Source organism: Chaetodon auriga, chromosome 4 (assembly GCF_051107435.1).
Source record: "Chaetodon auriga isolate fChaAug3 chromosome 4, fChaAug3.hap1, whole genome shotgun sequence".
NCBI classification, from domain to species: domain Eukaryota; kingdom Metazoa; phylum Chordata; class Actinopteri; order Chaetodontiformes; family Chaetodontidae; genus Chaetodon; species Chaetodon auriga.
The window spans coordinates 16,534,691-16,556,752 of record NC_135077.1 but is presented as its reverse complement, the minus strand read 5'-3'; the positions used below and the strand labels follow the sequence as shown (position 1 = coordinate 16,556,752).

The 22,062-nt window shown below is 43.5% G+C and overlaps 1 protein-coding gene and 1 long non-coding RNA gene across 3 annotated transcripts in view; one reads left to right on the top strand and one right to left on the bottom strand.

Annotated features, from left to right (window-relative positions):
* Positions 1 to 3,557, top strand: part of mad1l1 (mitotic arrest deficient 1 like 1) — a 57,302-nt gene extending 53,745 nt beyond the window's left edge. For both annotated transcript variants that reach the window (XM_076728129.1, XM_076728130.1), the window contains exon 18: positions 2,139 to 3,557. In XM_076728129.1, coding sequence (XP_076584244.1) covers positions 2,139 to 2,288 — 150 coding nt within the window. In that variant the 3' untranslated portion in view covers positions 2,289 to 3,557. The remainder of the gene's footprint in view (positions 1 to 2,138) is intronic.
* An 8,465-nt stretch (positions 3,558 to 12,022) lies between these two features.
* LOC143319790 (uncharacterized) lies at positions 12,023 to 13,456 on the bottom strand. The gene is made up of 3 exons (XR_013077104.1): positions 13,334 to 13,456; positions 12,393 to 12,561; positions 12,023 to 12,147 (listed from the first exon to the last, which is right to left on the bottom strand). It is a non-coding gene; the product is annotated as an uncharacterized LOC143319790 (long non-coding RNA).
* Between the last annotated feature and the right edge of the window lie 8,606 nt (positions 13,457 to 22,062).

Below are 22,062 nucleotides of genomic sequence, written 5' to 3'. Positions count from 1 at the left end.
AGGAACATTGATTTATAATGTTTCACAGATTCTTGTCTGCTAATTGGGAACAAGTGTTTCCTGTTGTTTAATGTGTCAGCGCGAGAGGCTTCCCAGCGTTTGATGTGTCTTGTTTGCTGCTGTTAAAGCTGGTCCGTTTAAGTCATGTGCTTGATTATTGAGATACATCCAGAAATGCATTGAGAAGGTCGCAGTAGTCCAACTCAAACTTGAGCAGATTATTGGAGATGCTTTGAATTATGGGACTTGGAGACACTTTCTATTTCCCAAACAAAGCGTGGAGAGAAGATTTTTCACCATCGATTCGTACATCGAACCTGGAGGAAGCAACTTTGTTAATGAAGAATTCTTTTACATTTGATAACTTTTTAATAATGACCCAATTAAAGACAGGAGGACATGTTTAATCTTGAAAACAGCGCTGTGGCCGGGCGTCACGGTGGCCTAGCGGTCTAAGATGCTTACCACGTAACCGCGACGAATCCGGCTGGAGACCTTTGTTGCATGTCATCCTCCCTCTCTCCCTAATTTCCTCTCCACAGCCTCTTGACTGTGTACTATATATATATATAAAAAGGCAAATTGGCAATAATTACGAAGAGAAAAGGAGAAGACAATGCCACTAGAGTCATGTGACTTGTTAGAAAGTATGAAGAAAACCTGCAGTCTGTATTAGCCTGAACACGCTTCCTTCACATATACACTTACACTTTGCTGCTGGGAGTAAAAGGAAGCGTCACGCATCGGTTTTTTTGCTGTAGAGTGCAGAAATGACTTGATTTTCTCTCTTAAAAGAAAGAAAGGTGAGATCACTTATCGACTGGAACCATAATCCAGTGATTTCACGATGAAGTGACAGTACAAATAATCTTCTCGCTGCAGAAAGTAGATTTAGTGTCAGATTACTCTGCAAGAAGGCTCCAGTAAAACAAAATGAACCAACTAAGCTGTTATTAAGTGGAAATGTTAGCAGATGAATCACGAACACGAAACTTTCACTGCCAGAAGTCAATCAACCCTAAAGCTTCCCTCGGCAGCCTGCTAGCTCGTAGTCCGCTTTGACTGTGCGCTAATGTCGGCTGCATATTTGTACATTTCGCTGAAGGACAACATGGAAACGGCAAGTCATCCTATCTGTGTCTCTGGAGCGCTCTCCATGCTGCGTTTAGCCTCTGTTTAGCATTGTGCAGTCGGCTGGCAAATGTCATTAGTTCAGTTATCCTCTCCTCTCACCCATTAGAGATTTGTGGCTGTTCACACAAAAGTGAACAGCTGAGTTCGCCTCATCCTGTTGTGTGTGAGGAAGCACACTAATTGGTTTATCAAGAAGGATTTGCTTTATTTATTTATTTATTTATTTGCTTCAGCTGCGCTGCTTTCCTGTGTCCTATTGCTGAAGTCTAATCAGTTTTCAAATAATAATTTGTATTTTTTCATATCTTTTGGAAAGTTGTTTAGCTCTAATCATTCTCGATGGGGGAACATTTACTGAGTTTGGACTCAGTGAAAAAGTGTCCATATGGGAAATAATGTGGTGTGGTATTAAATCTCCCTCCGTTAATCGTCGCCCATTCATCCGTTTTGTCTTCTGCTCTTTAGTTTCTTAATTTATTTTCCCTCCTCCATCTGTGTTATAAGCTTCTCATGACACTTGTTAAATAAAGATCTGCGTCGCTTCCACGCGTTGACACAGGACGTTTCTCAGATGTCTCGATATCTTCCCAGCATGCCATGGGACCGTGCTGCTCGCTACCTTCCTCCCCTCCCCGCAATGCTTTAATTACTTTATCCCTCGTTTCTCTCCTCATCCCTTTCTCCTTCACTCCATCGCCCCGAGCTGCTCCTCATTCCTTTTAATTAATCCACACAGATTTAGACACCTTCACCCTGCTGTGAGTGTGCACACACAACACACACTCACGCACACACAACACACACTCGCGCACACACTCGACAATCCCCTGTAGACAATAACAACTTAAAGTGATCTTGCTTCACTTTGAAAGTTTTCCTCTGGAGATGGATGGAGTGGAAAACCCAGCTCGCATTGTTTGATGTTGTGTATTGTCTCATGATGGCCGTGTGTCTGTGTGTGTGTCTGTGTGTGTGTGTGTGTGTGTGTGTGTGTGTGCGCGCAGGGCTCCAATGGAAGCATGCAGCTCATGGAGACCGAGTTCTCCAAAACTCTGGGAGAGATGGTGGCCCTTCATCTGCATCACCAGAAGAGCATCCCGGCGTTCCTCTCTGCCGTGACCCTCGACCTCTTCAGCCGACAGACCACAATCTGAAGTAATCTGACACCACCTCAGACACGGGGCTGTAACATTTAGGATGGGATTAGCTCTCTTTTCCTTCTGTTCCTTGCCTTTATTTTCTGTCTCATAGGATATTCACAGCGTGTTCAAAACGTGTCGGTATTTCTCAACAACCCTGACATATGAATAGTGCAGTCAGCGCTGTGTTGTGGAGGATGAACACCTTGTTTGATGGAATCCTTCCAGCTCACATTCAGAAGTCTCAGAAAGCTACTTGGTGTCCCTATTTGTACGCTGAATATTTCATCAATGACACTTTGAGAAATACATTTTTCCTTAAGAGAACAAAGTTGTCATGAAAATGACAAAAGACGCTGATGTTTGGATTTGAAGCATGTTTTTTTTTCTTAAAGTGGGAGTTTGAAATGCTCTTCCTACTAAGTTCAACACACAACGCGTGACGCCAGAGAAGCGTTGGTGTGGTTCTCTGGATCTGCGGCAGATGTGTTTTGCGTCGTCTGTGCCGAGGCTGAGTCTTTGTTGACTTGTTTATTCTCACTTGTGTGTCCAAGCCAATCAAAAGACGGCGTTAAAGGAATCTGTTCAAACACAGCATCAGTGGATTTGATCGTTTTTTTCCTTTCACTCATTCATATCCTGGAATATATCAGAATTTGAAGTGAGCTTTCATCAGTATCCAACGTAGCCATGCCGCACATGTCATGTTATTATTTCAATGATTATGAGCTCGAACTGGAGTTAAAGGCTAAGCTCAAGTTTCCTGCGCTTGTCTCTCTCTGGTCCTTCCTGCTAGAAGGGAAATGCAGAGATAAGAGCCGACATCAGCACATTGAAAGTTTGCTCTGTGGTTTGACCATATAAGAAAATCTATATTTGATCTTCGATAGCCTCGCTCTGTTCAAAGCACGCAGTGTATAAGTACAACGGGCATCACTGTGGCTCCAGCGGGGAGCGTTTGAGAGTGTTTGTGTTCGTTTGTGTTTGAGTCATTTCAGATATCAGGTGGAAAACTGGTGCATGAAGGTGAGCTGCCCTTTAAGAGAGCTTTACAGTGAGTTTAGGGTCTGATTATATGCGTTGAATTTGAAGTACTTGGACAAATGATGTTTTAGTTCTCATTAGTTTTAACTTTTTTCTCTTATTTTTTTAAAAACTTTGCCGCAGAAAACCTTTTTTTTTTTAATCCCAGGCTTTGATACCAGACTCTGTTCTTTCCTCACCTGCTTCATACACACTGTTAATAAACACCAGTGCAGAATGTTGCACTGAATGCACTAAAAATGCATTTTTGCTTCCTGATGTAACCTTTGTGACACAAAAAAAGTCTTTTGATATGAATTAGACTTTGATGCAACCCTGAATTCTTCCTCTTATGACTTTAGTTTAATGACTGTGCCTGCGTGAGTCGGAGCGAGTGCGATTATGAGATAAGGCGAGGGAAGTTTCTAGGCAGCAGCAGAGAAATGGCATAAATACACATGGGGTGAAGAGGAAGCTGGGGAGCAATCCAATAAAACTGAGAAACAAAAGGAAGTGAACTGAGAATAAAGCTACTTATCACAGCAACAATATAAGCGCTCCAGCTGGTGCAGCCATATGTCTCATGAGAAAACATGCTCTCCTGTACGGTACATGCCACATACTGTCCTTGTTTTTTCCCCTCTTTTTTTCTTTTTCCACACCCTCCTTCATTTTCACAACGCAGCACATCTTCTGCAGCTCTCAGCTAGAGGTAATGTTATAGAGGCTTTCATGTGAGCTGCACATACAGCACTCGAGCGCAGAACAGTCTCCGTCAGCAGCGAGGGAAGTGCTCCGGTTTTATCACTGTTGTCTGCATCTGATAACATCACTGTACTGTCTTACTTAAATTTGAAAATCATCAATAAAGCATATGTGTGACTGGCTGTTGGAAATTTGAGTTCACTTGAGAGAATATGCATTTTGCAGCATTGTATAACCATGCACTGTACCTCCAACCACAGCGAGAGCGCATCCAGACACTCAGTGAAAGTCTCGTCTCCTTGTTGTTGCGTGACCCTTTGTGCTGTGGTGTCAGCTGGAACGGCTCCGGTATGTTCTCCACCAAAGGCTGTTAGTCCCAGGTGAGAGTCCAGGCTAAGCGTGACCCAAAGACCTCGATGGAACAGAGTCTTCATAAAGACCATCATCAACATGGACTCCTGGGATGGGGCTTGTGGAAGCATCGCTTGCAGGAAGGACTCTGGAGCCTCGTTCAGACCACGTTCACACTGACAGCTCGGTGTTAAATAACTTCAGGGCTTCAGGAAGAAAATGCAGAGTTTCTCCAAGAAAACAAGTGGAAACTGCTTCAACTTTTGATGCGGCGCAATGTGATGTCATCTGGCAAAGCGCTGCGTCAGCCAATCAAATAAGTTCAGGTTCCCGATGGATGGCTCCCAGAGGCTGAACGCTGTGTTTCTGCTGTTACCCAGCAATGAAAAAAGCAGTTAAATCCTTCAAAATATTCTAAGCCACTGTGCATTTTAGCATCTGATAAACATCCAACCTTGTGACTCTGTTACTCAAACTGGACTTATTTCACCGCATGCATCACCAGTCCCTGAAACACACCTGCTGTTTCCTGTCTGAACACCCACTAAGTGTGAGTCAGACCTCTACCTGCCCAGACTAGGATAACAGGGACCCCTGGGAGCCGCGCTTGCTGCCGAGTGTCTCAGCCTGTACCCATTTACCTGCTCGGCCTCAACCTGAGGAAGTAACATCAGGCGAGCGGTCACAAAGCTGGATCAGTGCACATGTTCAGCTTTTCATGCTCACCCCTGCCCACAAAAACTGGCTCTTGGGAAGTGGAATCTCACCTGTTTGTCTTCTCAGTGGAAGGAGTCACGGCTTGTGGAAGGTGGAGAATTACCAGCATCACCTCCACACATAGCACCTGCTCTGAAGCCGAACTCCCACATTGAGGCAGGACTTTCTTCTTCTGGTGTGTCCCAGGATGAAACGGTGGCAGGTAAAGGTTGTTCGTGGCAGTAACAGAGTGCTGGACCCTGACGGTGAAGGAAGCTGCCAACTGAGGAGCGAGGTTAGCAGGTTAGCTAGCACACAAGCTAGAGTTCGAGGAGGTCGGGAAATGGGATTTATCTGACAAACCGTCGACACAGGCGGAGGTGAGACGTTGTATTTCCCAGGCAGATCTCAGCAGAGGAGAACGGCTGACCTCGGAAAATATGTATGTTGGATGGTGGAAGGAAGGACTTGAGGCTGAACCTGTCCAGCAGCGCCTCCACGGAGGAAGCAAAGTCAGAACTCCTCTTTGTTTTTGTTCTCCTACCCCTAGTAGGCCGTCAGGACTCCTTAGTGTATTGTTGTGCTTACACAATGGCCACTAGCTACAGGCGAAAAGAGAATCTGTTTAAACAGTAATGCATTTTTTAAAGTTTTTGCTTGTAGTCAATTTAACCCATGGTTGGCTCCATTTCACCAGTGAGAATTAACAGACGCTCAGGTAATGAAAGGAGAACAAACACATGTTTTCTCTACCCGATTAAGATAAATGTTCGCAAGTAAATGCCACCTCATTAGTGTGATGTTACACCATCTAGAAATGTAAAAAAAATCGCAAAAGAAGATCTTCATCTGCTTCTGTGGCTGTAATGTTTGAGTTCCTCCTACAGGGAAAGAATAGGAAGACACACTGTTCAGCTTTCATCCACGTTATTTCCATTTCTGTCTCTCACTACCTGTTAAACCCTCATTTTCTTCCTGCTCCTCATCCTCTGTGCTCTTCCTGCTTCTTTCCACTCTTTTATTCATTCCTTTATCTTTATTTCATCAGCCCATCATCTCGGAGTCGAAAACAATTAGTACACCCCCTGATATCTCGTTAAATATAAATGAGGTGGTAGAGTGAAGTTGAAAATGCCAAAGCGGAGCTTTAAAACTCGACGGCATACATCAGATTTTGTACACACACAAACACACACACACACACACACACACCAATCCTTATCGAGCAATAAACAATCAATTTTGAAAGGCGTGTTTTAAAAATAAACAGCAGAAATCATCTCAAGGCAGCACTAAATTTTTCAAGGAGATTCTCTTGCATGTTTAATTTATTAAAAAGTATAGGAGCTGAGTTTCAGCTTCATCTTTAGGCTTTTTTTCTTTTCTTTTTTTTTTTCCCACCACAGAGAAATATTGATAAGTGAAACCTGCTGAGAACAGACATTCCCACTACAGAGGAGAGTCTCAGCTGGAAACCAGAGAGGCTTATGGGACAGAAAGAGAGGACCTGTCACGCCTCTCTTTCATCTCTCATCCCTCTTCTCTTCCTGTCTACACCTTCCTCGCTAAACTCTCCATCTGCTTGTTTCCACTCGTACAGGAAGCTCGGCGTCTTTTTCTCTGAAGAGTCTTTCTCCCACCTCTTCCTCCAGTCTCCCACTCTCCCTCACTAAAATCCCAACAGGGAGAGACGGAGCAGCTGTCATGCTTTCGCTCAATTCTGAGTTTCTTTTCCTCGGGTTTCCCTTTGAGTGGAAGCAGAGTGATGCTGAGAAAGGTGCGTGTGTGACAAAGCATTGGAGTGTACATGCGGTAATGAGTGGTGGGGCGGCAGTTAAACTGACCTTTTTCTGCACCTGGATTCAACATTTACCTGAAGTTTCATTGTAGCTCATGGTGCTCTTATAAAGGCTTTTCCTGTTCATTGTCACCTGGGTCTTATTTTCAGAGTTTTGACCGTCTTTTCTAGCTGTAATAGTCACATTATGTCTGTTGGTTTCTTTACGACCTGTCAGACTGTTCAGGTTTCTCTTCATTATAGTGACGTCGCTGCTTTCCCAGATCACAGCAATTCTGTTGACGAGTGCAGCGTCATCATAACTGATAACAGTGGCTCAAACTGTAACATCCATGTTGTGATTAAAGGAGTCTCTCCTCTACGACACTGACTCATGATGGACAGTTAAAAAAATCTATCTATCAAACTTGTTGCAGCTGAAGCAAAGATATCAGAGATTTGTTATGCTAGTCGCAGCTAATGTAGCCTTGAGCTGCAGAGGTCTGCTACACTCGCTGCTACACTCCACATCCCCAGAAGTATTTTTTATTTATTTGTTTTTCCAGTTCCAGACTTGTAGTCTTCAGCCCCAGCCGACACTGACGGTATTTCATCAGTTCATCAGATTTCACACGGCTCCCTCTGGAGCGCCAAAAGACTTCTTCACACACTCAGCAGCGCTCTGTAAACACACTTTGATGTTTCAAGTTGGTGGACTTCCCCTTTAACTCCAATTACCCTTTAAATTCATGTGTTGAAGTTCTCCACCTGATCCCTGTGTATGCTTCACTCAGTGATTTCCAATCGTTTTGGATTGGGACCCCCAAAATGAAGCCATATCTGCTTAGTGGCCCCTCATCACAGGCTATGGCCTTATTGTGACTGTGAGCGATGAGGAGTTCAACCAGAAAATGATTTTTCCCTCTTAAATGATCTCATTTTATGTGTTTTTTAGGCCCTGTGAAGTTGAGAAGATCCATTTTTCACTCAGAAATCAGAATAAAATAAACAGCAGTACATCATTTCCTGTCTTATCCCTTTAATCATGTCACGACCCCACAGATCCATCATGGGAACCACTGACTCGGCTCATTCGCCGACGACACATTGTGCTTGCTTTAAATTTTGGCTGACCATTTTCCAAAGCAAACGCTTTCTTTTAATAGCTTTTAAGATTGATTTCCTACCTTCCAGGCTTCCACATCCCCAGTTTGCAATACAGTGAGCTGGCAGAGACATAAAACTTGAAACTGGTCATCCATTACATTAAATGCTTTTTATTTTTTTTATTTTTTTTATTTTCGTTTACGCTATTGTCACTTCGAAATACACCTATGAGCCAAGACTTCCTGTAAACCTGTTTGTGGCAGTGACTCAGATCTCTGATTGACTGACGGCGGCGCATTGACGAGCTGCAGTGAGACGGTGTGTGAGACATAATGTGATTTTTGTTTGTTTGTCATTTACAGGAATTAAGTTGCTGTTCAGTGTTTCTGAAATGTCAGCTGTGAGAAAAGCAGCAAGATTTACCATTGTTGGATTTTTATGCACATTTTGCAGCATCGCATTAGAAAAAGAAAAAAAATAATCTTCCTCAATTTAGCTAAAAAGTTTTTATGCATGTTTAAGGTGTTTTTTTCAAAAAAAATATCATGCATCCGCCGTGTTTTTTACAGTGTGTTTCAACATTTGTGCTTCGACTTTTTTTTTTATCACGTCATCTTGTTGCGGCTTCTTCTTCTGCAATGGTTTAATGGTTTTCCATCTGCAGAATTGGCACCACCCACCGCTGATCTTGGTGGTGGTGGATGATAACAAGCATTCATTCACATTTTTTGTTGCTGATTCTCTCAAAATTCAGTTGACAGACGAGCAGGAGCAGGGAGAGTTTTCCAAACAGTCTGTGCTCCATTTCTAATGACAGTCACATGAACCTAAAGGTTGGTTACGATGGGTTACCGAACTCAACCACATTTCAACTTTCTGCAAGTTGAGTTTTATGCTCTCCTGTCATCAAAGGCTCCCTGGAAAGTTTGGAAATCAGTTTAAAAACTTTGGGAAATGTTCAGCAGCAATTAAATGTGGATCAGACTCTGATGAACCTGCAAGGTGAAACTTTAATGTGGCAGAAAGCAGCACAGAGACTCCAGCTCTTATTGGATAATTAGTTATTTTTCCACAAATAAGATAGACAAAAGGACATCAAAACGCTGCTTTAATGAGAAAAAATTAGCCCCAGTGACTTTTTGCAGAATGTCTTAATATTGAAAAAACTGAAAATGCACTCTAAAACTAAAATGTGGCCTCTTTTGAAATTTGGGGTATTTTCAGCTCTGACCACAAGCTAATGCATGATCCTTCTCTGGCATAACAATTAGCCAAAGCTAATGGTGTAATAATGTACTCAGAACTGATGCCAGACTTGCAAACAGGGCGAAGTTTGTACCTCTGATGACAGACCTGCACAGAGCAGCTTCATGAACACACATCTCTCCATTCATTCCAACATTTCGGAGATGTTGCTGTGCTTAACGTCTGGCAAGTGTAATTCTCAACAGCCGCCGCCTCTAATCCTCACTCCCATACAGTATATACGGCTGCTCAGAGGGCCAGTGGAAATGTGCAGGCAGGCAGGTCTCCAGGCAGACTCCAATATGGCTGCCAGAGCAGGAGAGTGACAGTTTGGCTAATTAGAGCGCCTTTAATTTGCACTGCCTTGATCTCTCGTCTTAGCCTCCTTCAATCTGGGAGCTGGCGTGCGTGCGCAGCACTACTTGCGGGTGTGTGTTTGTGTATCTTCAGCTAGTTCAGTGTCACCTTGTGGTGATTTAGAAAGGTGAAACAGTTTGAGGGAGGCTAAACGACAAAAGATCTGTCGTTTAGTCCTCATCACATTTTGTCCATCCTGATTCATTCGTCTTTCCAAGCTGAATTTTCTTTGCAGCTCTCAACTCGTCCCTTGTTTTCCTGCGTCTGGCTCCAGATTTGCCCACACACACACACACACACACACACACACACCCCTCACCTCCTCTGTATGAGAGCAGCTGCAGCAGAGTTTCAGGGTCAACAGTCTCCAGTCCTCCAGCGCGAGTTGTTCAGCCGGTGTCCTTGTCTTGAAACTAAATGCGATTCGTCTTGTTTTTAAAAAGACGCGAGTCTGGACACGCTGCTTGTACCTCGAGGATGATGGGCCTCATAAGATATTAAAACAGGAGAAGGTTGGATACGTTCACGCAGTCAAAGAGAAGATAACCAGTGTAACCGCTGACCTAATAACTCACAAGTCGTGTTGTTCGCCTCTCAGCCAGCCTCGACCTTTCCTCGGCGTTCTCTCACTTACACTGTACATTATTAATGCTGCTTGGCCTATCGTTTGTGTGTGCGTGCGCGTGCCCGTGTGTGTGTTGCAGTGAGACGTAGGGGCCTCCTTTTAGAGGGTTGATTTTAAAGGTGACATATTATGACAATTTTTCAATAAGTTACATAGGTCTATGATTTCCATAAAACATGTTTTTGGTGCTGTTTGCTGGAAATAGCTTTTAGGAAAAGATTCTTGGCCCCCTCTATATCCTTCTTTTTCAGCCCCTTTCAGAATGTGCCGTTTCTGGTGTCTGTAGCTTTAAATGCAAATAAGCTGCTGCTGTCCCACCCATGTCACCGTGGTAACGGTGAGAGCGTAGACTCACGTAGCTCTGCCCGTGCGAAAGTAGCGGACATGACGGTAGTGAATAGACCGAGTTCTTCAGTAGTTCAACCGTACATGTTCGAACCTGAATCGGATCCTGAAGGAGGGAAGGCTCCTACAGAACCTCAGAGAATTCAGCAGGACGCTCCTGAAAGGTTAGTCAAAATACATCTTTCTATCTTTTTCTCTTCAACACGGCCTGTACAGGTGGCAGCGTGAGAGGCCCGAAGTTCAGACGGTCAATGCTCACGCTAGGAAGCACCAATCCTAACTTGTAGCATACCAGATTGACGGGGAGAAACTCAGCTAAAAGTCTCTACCAAGGATTGCCACCCAAACAAAACATAATTCATACCGCAATAAATGCGTATGTAACGAAAACACGGAAATAGCGTATGTCCACTTTTGCGCGTCTGCTGATCACACAAACCACACAAGCCTGGTATCATATGAAAGCAGAGTCGGAAGGTCCTGCTTGTTTACATAAAGAGGAGGGGGTTTCTAGTAATCACTGGGTTGCTGAGACATTGACCGGTCTAACTGCGCTGTTAGTTTCAGCGCTCCGTCTCATTTACACATGAACGGGCAGAGCACACACAGGCGACACTGCTGAGCAGCACTACTGACCATTCACCTCAGGCTGAGAAAAAGTAGCTAGCTAGAGCACACACGTTCAAATCTAAAACGCGGGTGCTGTTATTGGTTGAAAATGTTGGTATGCAAGGTTTCGTATTTCTTTAGCTTTATACATGCATGATTTTTTTTTTACTTGTTCGTATCAGCGCTTATGTGGAAATTGTGCAACAATGCAGCCTGAGAACAAATGCTGCCAGGAGGTGCCACAGGTCACAGTATCTTTACCTGCACTTACAGTATGATCATAGTGTATAATTGCAGATAACATGCCACGGCAGATACTCACCTTATGTTATGAATAATAGGTTACAACAAGGCTGCAGCAGTTGTAGATGAAAGGCCTCCATGCATGATCAACCATCCAGGTTTAGAACCTGTTTGTCTAAATGTGTTCTCACTGCAGAACGCATACAACACTTACAGGGCTGAATACGACCCTTTACCGCTATGGGGGACAGAGCAGTGAGTTTCATCTATAATAACCAACTTCACTGTTCATACACCATAATAAACTAAATATAGTCAGTCATATTTTATCTTGACCATATAACCAGGTTTTTCCTTAGCAAATGCTATATATTATACATTTCTTCACATGAAACATTTTACAGATAAATAAATATTTATTGCCTGCAGTCATGAATATTTGTACATGGAAATACAGTACAAGTGAAGGATTCTGAATCCATATTAGAAAAATGTGAATACAGATGTTGACATTATAGAACCTGTTGACTAACATAATGTTCAAATTTTCTCAGTCGTTACAGGTATCTAGCCAATGAGTTTTGTGAGCTGGTGCCGGAGCTTCCTTGGGCAGAAGATTCGAGCAGTCATCCCATCATGCAGATTGACGTTGGGAGTTTCCTGATGCCCAGGGAAGATCCCCTCCGACGACACGTCCAGCAGGATGTTTATCTTCAGAATCTCAGCTCTGTACGATGATGGGTCGACAAAGATCCTCTCCGTGATCATGTCCATCAAATCATCAATATAACCTGTGCAATACACAGACACACAGGAAAAAGTGAATCATTAGTATCATTTATTAGATCATTCAGCAACTGCAAATATAGTGAGTTTGCACTTTGAATTTTGTAGTTTCTCAGGTATTTAAGTGTGTATTTTTTTTGGTTTATTTATTGTGTTGAAAGTACTGACTTGTGGTACTTTGTGTCTTTTTGTCATGTACAATATAAATGTTTGTTCTTTGAATAAATAAAAAAAAGGAGTTCACACTTACGAATGTGGTTAGTCTTCACTGGTTTGGCTGTCTCCGTTCATGGACTTTGGAAAGCTCAGTTTGAAAAGAGGATCTCCTGATGATGTGGTCGCTTGTCCTCTATCAGCATTCTCGTTGTACTGAAGTGCATAACAACAGTAGTCCTTGCAGGACACAGTAGCCTGGACAGCTGTAACAACAGTATATTGTTATGATAACAGGGCATACTTAGGAGTAAAACATGACAGCACTGTTAGTGTAAATTCAAGCACTAAAGGCTGCAACAGCTCACTGCTACAATTGATCAGTAGCAGGTAACTGTAATGATCCACTGGCCTATATAAAAAGAGAGAAGTGACATCAACCTTATCTTACATGAATAGCTATGCCAACAGCTATACACAGCGTAAAAATAAAAGAAAAAATGCTTGGAGTGTGGGCTGGGATGTAGCAGTCTCAACCATTCACTCGTTTTGCCCTGGGCTTTTCTAACATACTCCAGTTTAGAAAACGTTTCCAAATGCATTATTTTCATAAATTCTTGAAGCTTAGACCCTGCGGAGCGTCTGTGTATGTATCGCTTGACCGACCGGGTCGCTGGGTTTGCATATGGAGATCATGCTAATTGCGAACTAGAAGCTAGCGGTTAGCGTTAGCTTGTGCTATGTCGCAAAGCACTTCTTGGTTAATTCGTGTTAAACTGCAAAATGAACACAGCTTAATATTTGTGAATGCTGGCATCTCATTCGAACATGTATTCACTCATTTGCAAGATCAGAAACGTGGTGTGATGGACCAAAAGCTACGGTGGCAGCGAGCTAACCTGTGATGGCTGGAGTCGTAGTCTCGAAGCTAGCGGTTAGCCTGACATCGTTCTCAATGGCAAAACACACACGCTACAACACGCAAGAGTTCGCGCTAATCTACTCAAGAAACACACAGCTAATTATTTGTATACTTACATGTCCCTCGTCTGCACGTAATCCACGCAAAGCTGGAAGTGAGCCCTCCTTTAGAGAAAGTCTCCCAGCTAATCCTGCCTCGTACTGACCGGGCTTGGCGGAACAGTCAGCCTCGAAGTGGTTAGCACACACCAGTAGGTTTTTGCCAACTGTAGCGGGGACGTTGCCTTCAGAAATTCAATTCACGCCGCTCTTCTGTCCTCTGCGGCTGGGAGCCGATGGAGCGATTTGTGCTCGTCTTTACAGCCACCAACAGAACACTGTGTGTGGCAGCTCGACATGATTCCTAACACGGTGCATTCGATAGCGACATCGCAGATCTGTGAGAAGGTAGCGTATCTGGTGGGTGGAGAGACGCCAATGAGAGGAGTAGGGGTGGTGGCTGGTGGGTGGGAGCATGCAAATATCCGGACTTGTTACGCAACAGTACTCCCGGAACTCCAATGGCTCGGTTGGAAGGGTGCTTTCACAAATCCGTATCTTACTCAAAAAAGCACGGACGGTCTTATTTCACACTTTGTATGCGTGTGGTAGCACCACAGACACAAAATAACACCCCAAATCCCAGAAAAAGTCGGTTTTTCATAATATGGGACCTTTAATATGTATTAATACAGTGGTGAGAATGTTTCCCATTATCACTCTTAACATCATGCTCAATGAAACGCCTCCTTCTGCAGGCTGGCCCACATTAGGCTGTGATCTCTGATAGAGACAGCAATTCTAATTCCCATTTTTAAAAGAAGGTTATTTCACAAAGACAACCCCGAGGGCTAAGAGGGAAATCAAAACTCTGAAAATGAGCAAAGAATCCCGTCTTTCTGTCCTCTTTTATCTTCCTTAGCCCCTTATTAATTCCGTTTTCTGCCTCTTTCTTTTCTTTCTCTCTCTGTCCTCATATCTCTTCTAGCCTCCATCAGTGCCGGAGGTGTCATTGTAAATGCCATGTGGAGAATAAAGGGGGGGTGTATTGTTTGTGCCTGGGGACGCCTCTTTTTGTACTCGGGCAGGCATCAGTGTGGACAGCTACGGAGTGATGGGGGGAGACAGGCAGCACACACACACACACACACAGAAAAAGGCAGATATTTTGGTCGCTGCAGCTCCGGCTGTGACGAGCCTGACAACTACTTGTGTTCCAAACTCTGACACCGGGGCAAGCTGGAGGCTCCTTCCCCGCTCTGCGTCAGACTGCTTTGATAAGACCACATCCAGAAAGGGCAGCTCTCAACCACAGCGCTTCAAAACGAGACTTAATGTAGGTTCTCTTCCAGCAGTAATACTAGGAGTTGTTTGGCTGCCCTTTTCAACCGGCCCACCGGGCACAGGGCTGAAATCTTTCACTCTGCTGGCCAGGAGTGCTCTTTAATAAGCCGCCCGGCATCATGACTGCGTTATGCGCATTTCTGTAAATATCACGTGTAATTTTAAAAGTTCAACAACAGAATCGGAAAAGTTTTAAAGCGTTCGAAGTGTCAGCCTGCAAACACAGTGCCGCTGTCTGCCCGCGCTGAGTTTCAGAGCGAGCGAGAGATTTGAGGCGTCACAAAGGGAGGAAAACGAGGCTGGGGGAGACCGATGATGTAACCGGGGAGACATACCGGATTCACCTGCCCTGGGTTAAAATCACACATGACAGACAGGAGATGGAAGGATAATGAAAGCAGCCTGTTAAGACATGTTCTCTTGGCGCCGTCTCGATGGAGGCCGCCCACCGTCAGGCCCCTGAGCCACTTGTACGGCAGCGGTTTGAAGATAAGGAGTAATGAAGCTCGCCGCTGTTGTACTGAAGTTGCGATTTTCAGCCAGTCGGCTCAGGATGGAATGGGATTGCGCTCCGGCACATGAATTACTCCTCTGTTATGAGTCTAAAGGGTTATTTCACCTGCAGAGATAAGCCTTATTGTACCGAGGGTCTGTGTCATCGCCTCCGTCTGCTCTTCGCTGCAGCTTCGCAGGATCAAATTAGACTTAGATGTGACAGGATTTTTTTTTTTTTTTTCTTTTGGAGCAGTTGAAGAGTTATGTGTTCTCTACTGTTTTAGACTCTTTTTTTAATTGAACATTTTAATTACACTCTCTTTGACGACAGTTAGATGAGGAAATCAATACCTCTCGTGTCCGTGTGTTAAAGCTTTCCTGACGACTTTCTGACCGCTCGTTACGTTTTTTAATCGAAATGTACTTTAAATGAGGGTTTTGCATCGTCGCCTCACAGCTAAAGGGTCCTGGGTTCGATCCTTCCTGTGTGGAGTGTGCATGTTCTCCTCGTATCGAGCGGGTTTCCTCAGGGGCTCCGGTATCCCCCACCATCAAAAACCATGTATCTAGAGTTAATTCTCCTGTCGGGACCCTTGACCAAGGCACTGGCTTAGAGCCGGAGCTGCTCCCTGGACGCTGCACATCGGCGGCCCACTCTCGATTGTTTAATCGATACACACACATGGAAATGTAAAAATTACATCGTTTTTATGGAGTTACACGGTGCAAATATTTGAGCACTGAGCTGTATTTTGCCCTGGAGTCTCTGCTGGTTGTCTCATAACGACAAACTGTACCTTTGGACAGATCAGATATGTCTAAAAGTTCTGTAATGGCAATTTGAAGATATTTTATTCCAAATTTTACTTTACCAGAGCTCAAGTACCAGTTCATCAAACCTAATCAGCAGAGACTGAGAGACGAGACTGTAAGTCCCTGATGTGGATCAAGCACCAAAACCCCTTCATCCTCTTTTTTCCTAAAGCACCCCTCGGTTGTGTCTCGTCGTTAGGCCTCCCCCGCCTCCTAACGCTCACATTTCAAGCTCTACGCCCCCACTTTGCGACCAGGCTTTGTGTTTGTGTGCCTTCACAGTCGATGTCACTTCAGTGATTTTGCTCAGACTTGACAAAGCTCCCTCCAGAGCCACTGAAGACGCTGTACAACTGTTTTCACAGGCTGAGTAGAAGTCCTCATGACCTATAAACTCATCTTGATGTGGAAAATCACTGGAGTTCAGCACCGGAGCACGTTTACCCGCCAGTGGCTGTGACGTAACCGCCCATGTTGTGCTAAACGGTGGGAGAAGCAGTTGTGCTTTTGTGAGATTCATTTTGGATTCGTGTATTTCATTTGTAAACGCAGTATCAGACAGTAATGAGTGCATGAAAAGTGAAAAAGTGAAGCTGCTGATGTCTCTGAGCGAAGCACTTACCTGCTTCATGCACAGTAAAGCTTCTCATTAAAAGCCTCTGAATGAAATTGGACAGTGTAACTATGTAGCACATGGCTGTGTGTGTGTGTGTGTGTGAGGGGGAAAGAGCAAGTGAAGACCCCTCCTTTGTGTGTAAAAGTAGCCTAGATTTCAGATGATGATGTTTAAGCTGCTGACAGTTCAGACTCCAACCACGTCAGAGCTTTTGTTCGGCACAAAACATCCTGAAATTGCCGCAGAAGTAGGTTACCGTGCAGCTCCTCACACACACGAAAGAAATTTTTTTTTCTGATTTTCAAAGTTATTTTAAATGTTGCGTTTTCTTGGCATATTAAACATTAAATATTAGAGATTTCCAGATACGGTTGGACTTGCTCAGTGCACAGATACTCTTAAGATGGTTCTCTCGGTCCATTCATTTACTGCTGTCAAATTAAGATTCAGCAAAGAAGGGAACGCCCTCCACACACAGCCTTTCAGCCACGGCACCGCACCACCGCGACATTACTTCTCCCCTTTTCTGAAGCCTTTCTCCAAGCAGTGCTTTGATTGAGGGTGTTTGTCAGCATCCATGTTCATCCAAGTTCTCCTCCAGCAAATTTGGCCTGAATTTAAAATCACCCAGATTTAGTTTGGACTGAGATGTAAAAAGTATTTATGTTTGCCAAATTTATTTCCTTTTACATGAGTTTTGCAGTTCATTAAAGAGGATGATGTTGAGCTACAAGCCAAAAACTGTTCACACGTATCAGTCAGCCATGGATTAAACAATTTGAATTATTCATTATTCTGATGTCTTCATGTTGTTGTGTGATGTTATGAAACTCCAAATTGGCTGCAAGTGACATACATGTATTATCGATAATTACTGAACTCATGAGCGTTTGCGATTCTGATGTTGGTGATCTCTTAATTTCTCTTCTCCCGTTAGCAGGTTAGCATTTAGCTGAGGGCGCTGCTGGGCTGGAGCACAGCCTCTATCATGGATGTAGACTCTGATACCTGGTTTATGCTCACTGCAGTGTCCCTGTTATGCAGGTGCATGCAACAATACGGCTATCACTTTATGTGTGTGTCTGCTGTCATCTGCATTGTGTTCTGCTGTCGTTCACATTTCAGTAGTGTTGCACAGTGAATGAGTGAGTGCTAGTACACCTTAAGTGATGCGCTATTGAGAGTCACCTTGACAGCGATCTGCTGACTTGATGCAGTCTTGATAGTGAATACATTTCCACCAGCGGTGGTGGGCACGACAGTAGATATATGATAAGTTACCTGTATGACATATTCATAAGTGGAAAATCTCTCGTTGAAGGCAGTAGATTTGACTTTAACAACTGGTTGTCCTGTTTGTCAGATAATCTGTGACCCTGTTCCTGGCATCAAAACTGAATTGAGGAAGAATAAGAGTAATCACAGGATTATAAAAGTTTGACACTTGTATGTAGTGTTACCTTTAAAAGAACACACAGTAAAAATTCATCGTTGTGAGCTGTGTAAATATGTCCCTATACTGAACTTCATGACCTTAAACCTCACCATTCCTCTATATTCCTTTAAAATTATCCTAAAACACCAATGCGAGGCAGACCCAGAGTCACTTGAAAGCTGTTCTTGAAGCACTGGGACTACATGCATGGCTCTGGTCTCTCTGAAATGTAACAGTGTGAAGTTTTATCCCCAGCAGTCAGAATCAATGTAAGTGCTACTGGCACTGAGTGACAGAAGAGTGAACACACCGAGGTGTACTTTTTATTTCAAAAGGGTTTTTTTTTTTTTTTTTCTTTTTTCAGATGATTGTATCTGGTCCTTATTAGCTGGAAAGTGCAGTGGGACCACAGCGTGAAGCTTTTCCCTGGTTGGTGATATATTTGTTTAGATAAACATCGATACTACATCTATACCTTTATTTAGTCTATATATCTTTATATTGAGATCATTTACTATAGAATTTCAACCAATGTGCAATATTTTTATTTGCACTGAATCATTGATTTGGCTGTAAATTACCCACTGAGACTGCAGAGCCTCATTTTTGGAATTTCATTGGCTCCACAGAGCGCCGCTCGTCTGCACAGTCGGTTGCAATCGACTCAGTGTTTCTTTGACGGCTCTAGAGATGAGATGGAAGGTCGGGACTGGTTGAGTGAGGTGTCAGTGGAAAGGTCAGAGTGCGGCGGCCATGTTGAATTTTCATTCTTACCGCAGGTATAATGGAGAAAATGTTGAAGATCGTGTTTAAACTGCTTTCCGTCAGTGCATTACAATGAGACTTCTCTGGTGAGTTGCCTCAATTTTCTAATCGTTTGTTTGTTTGTTTGTTGTTGGTGTTGACTGTACTCGCTGTTGTGATTGTATCATGAAATAGTTTGCATCAGTCAAATCACACAAATCCTAGCTTTCCCAACATGTACGGCATGAGTGCAAACTGAAACGCAGAAGCTGAGAGTGTAGACAGACGGAGCTCTCTGCAGCAGGTTTTAGTTGAACCTCGCGTACAGTTTAGCCTCAGAGGACACAGCAGTGGGTGTACTTTGACCAGGCGACACAGCTCAGCTAATGAGCATCAGTTCATTCCAGAGACAGTGTTTAAAACTTCTGACGGTGCGTTTCCTGTTTCTGTCCACTGCAACGGAAATTATACTGTTGAATTTTTCACATGTAATTTTCCAGCCCTGAGCACCACCGACGAATTCAGCTCCTCTCCACTGTATCGAGGCGGAACATCAGAACATTACCAATGAAATGACCACATTACCAACCCTGTCTCTGGCTGCATAGCTGCAGAGTTTTTTAGCTAAACTGACCCTTTTGATTCCAAAGTAATGAACGTTGAAATGTGGAGTGAAAGTCGTGAGTGTGTTTAAAACTTCTGGCATTGGTGCGGTCTCTCCAGGAAAGGAGCCAGTGAAAGAAAGGCTATTTTATTGTGCTCATTTTAATTTTTTGACAAGAAAATAAAGAAAGAAAGCCTCTGAGAGATCCTATGGCAGAGCGTTCTCTCTCTCACTCCTGAGTCGTTCACCAGAAGAACACAACACAAGCTTCCACTGAAGACTTCCTTGCTGCATGCTCCATTGTCGTTTCTGTCTGTTGTCAGTAGGACCTCTATTTATTTCCACTTTCTAGGCATCGTTGTTTCAAAAACACAGTTTCTCTTCATCACGCTTCAGAGAATAGCAGCGCTGATTAGGGTCACTGTCGACTGGTCGCCTCGACCGTCAGCTCGTCGTCGTCTGATTCTAGACGAGCGCTGCTACTCTGTGACACATGATGAATTCAGGCCATTATTGTTCATAAACAGAATGGAAAAAAAAACAACCCAAAAAACAGTAGTTTAATACATCGCTACATTGCTATTACTGTTACTCAAAGAATGCTCAAGTGAGGCTTAAGAATCAAGCAATTATAAAATTGCAGTCAGGAAAGTATAAGTTAAGAAACCAGGAAATTGAAAAAGATCAAAGAAAATCGAATGTTTTAAGGCTGTTGTTTAGTTAAAGCCACAATCTGGGACGTGTGATGCAGAAACAACCGCGGCTCGTCAGTTTCCTTCATGGAGTTGGATTGTTTGCTACAGCGGCAGAGGGTGTGTGTCAGAGCTGCTGCAGTCGGAGGGGAGGGACAACAAAACGGGGCCTTTCTCCAACCACGCAAACGAATGAGCTTTCGCAGTGCTACAAACAGCTGTGGAGATTTCACTAACCCACGATTATGGCTTTAACTGGGCTTAATGACTTGAGCATTCTGAACTCATTATAGCACAGAAAAAAGATTTTATACAGTGTTTCCATTCACCAATAAACTTTTCATTGTTCGCCAGCTCGGTTGTTTCTATTGTGTAGTTTTCAGTGTTGTTTCAAGGAGTCAATTCTGTTTCAATTCAGAAAGCAAAGTGGCTGCGATTCAGTCAGTATAAGCATTCGTAATTACAAATCGTTTGTCAATACTCTGAATACTACAAGCTTGTTAAATTCAAAATCCACTGAATTGAAATGTTCTTGACTCCATCCCTGGTTTAGTCTTCTTAAATGAGTTGTTGTAGCACAGTTCTGTAGAAAATAAACAGCAGTATTTCTCCTTCCAGCCTCCGCTCTCCTGCAGACGTTGCAGATATACATGTAGTCTCTTTTCGCCATGCGAGTGATACTAATTTTACTGTAACACCTCTCATGTCGGGAACGTTTTCGGTTGAAAACCTTCGATAAGGCAAAAGACCATTGCTGTTACTTCAACAGACGTGTGGACGTTTGGTTCAGTCGGCGACGTCCATGAGAATCTGCCCCGAGCGGGTCAGAGTTTGTGTTGTTAGAAAGCCAAATATCCCTTATTTGTCTCCCAATTCTGAAACACAAGTGGCCATCTGAGCAAAGTTTCCTATCAGACAGATGAGGACACTGTTTGAATACAGCTTGTACGTCAGAAACAGAAAATCCAGCTGCTAAACAGTATTAATTTCTCAAAGAATACATTCATCTGTGTGTGGTCGTGGTTGTGTGTGCATGACTACACTTGGATGTGTGTGTGTATGAAACTGTAAGGGTGATGGTGGGGGGGCCGGGTCGGGGGCTTTAAGGGTCAATTTACTACCACAGTACTTTGGTCTTAGAAATGATTGGAGGATAGAAGGGGAGCAGTGAGCCAATGGTGGTGGAGCTTTTTGTGCAAATCGTCGTTCTGTTTGGCAAACTGATGTGTGTCGATGTGAAGGAGAAGAGGTCTGTAAATCGCAGTATTTAAAATCACTTCAAATACTTCTTTGTGATTTATCAAGTTGGCACAGTGGCACCACAGTGGAACCAGAGGAATCCGGAAAATTAACAGTAGAAACGCGGGAGATGGGAGGAGAAAGCAAAGTGAAGCGCTGATAAAACACAGTGGCTCTACAGTGTGTCGGGAAGGAAGCTGAGAGTTTTCAGGTCTTTTCCTAAGAGTCGTTTTTTGATTTTGAACAGTGCAGATATGTTTCCCCTGTGGAAATTGAAGACATTCATTTGAAGATTAGAATTTTTAGTTCGATTTCAAAATCAAAAACGTACCGTTGTAAGTGAGAAGGTAGGTAACTAACTTGGGATTCTGGTTTCTGAAAAGTCTGAAAGATTTCAAAACCATGGTTGTACAAACAAAACAGTCACCTCTGTTGCAAATATAGAACTTCTCTCTCTCATCTGTACAGCGTTCCCTCTTTAGGAGGATGAGGAGCAGGTGTAGCAGGGGTTCACCAAGAGAAAAGACGCGCTTGTTTTTGGCTCGGCAGAGAGCACATTCCCCTCGGTAGAAAAGAAGAAGTCAAACGTCTCGTCCGTCATACTGTTCGTCTCTGTTGGTGTGCACTTCTCAGCCGAGAGGTTCAAAACAGTCAAAACACAGTCACACGACAGAGCCATGCCATATTCAAATAATAGAGTATTAATGATGAGGAGCATAGGAATAATAAGAAGACCAGTAATGTAATAAGAATAATTAATAGTAATAACATATCATTCTAGGTTTTTTAAATTCTGTATATAAAAACAGGGCGAGGAGAAGTTGG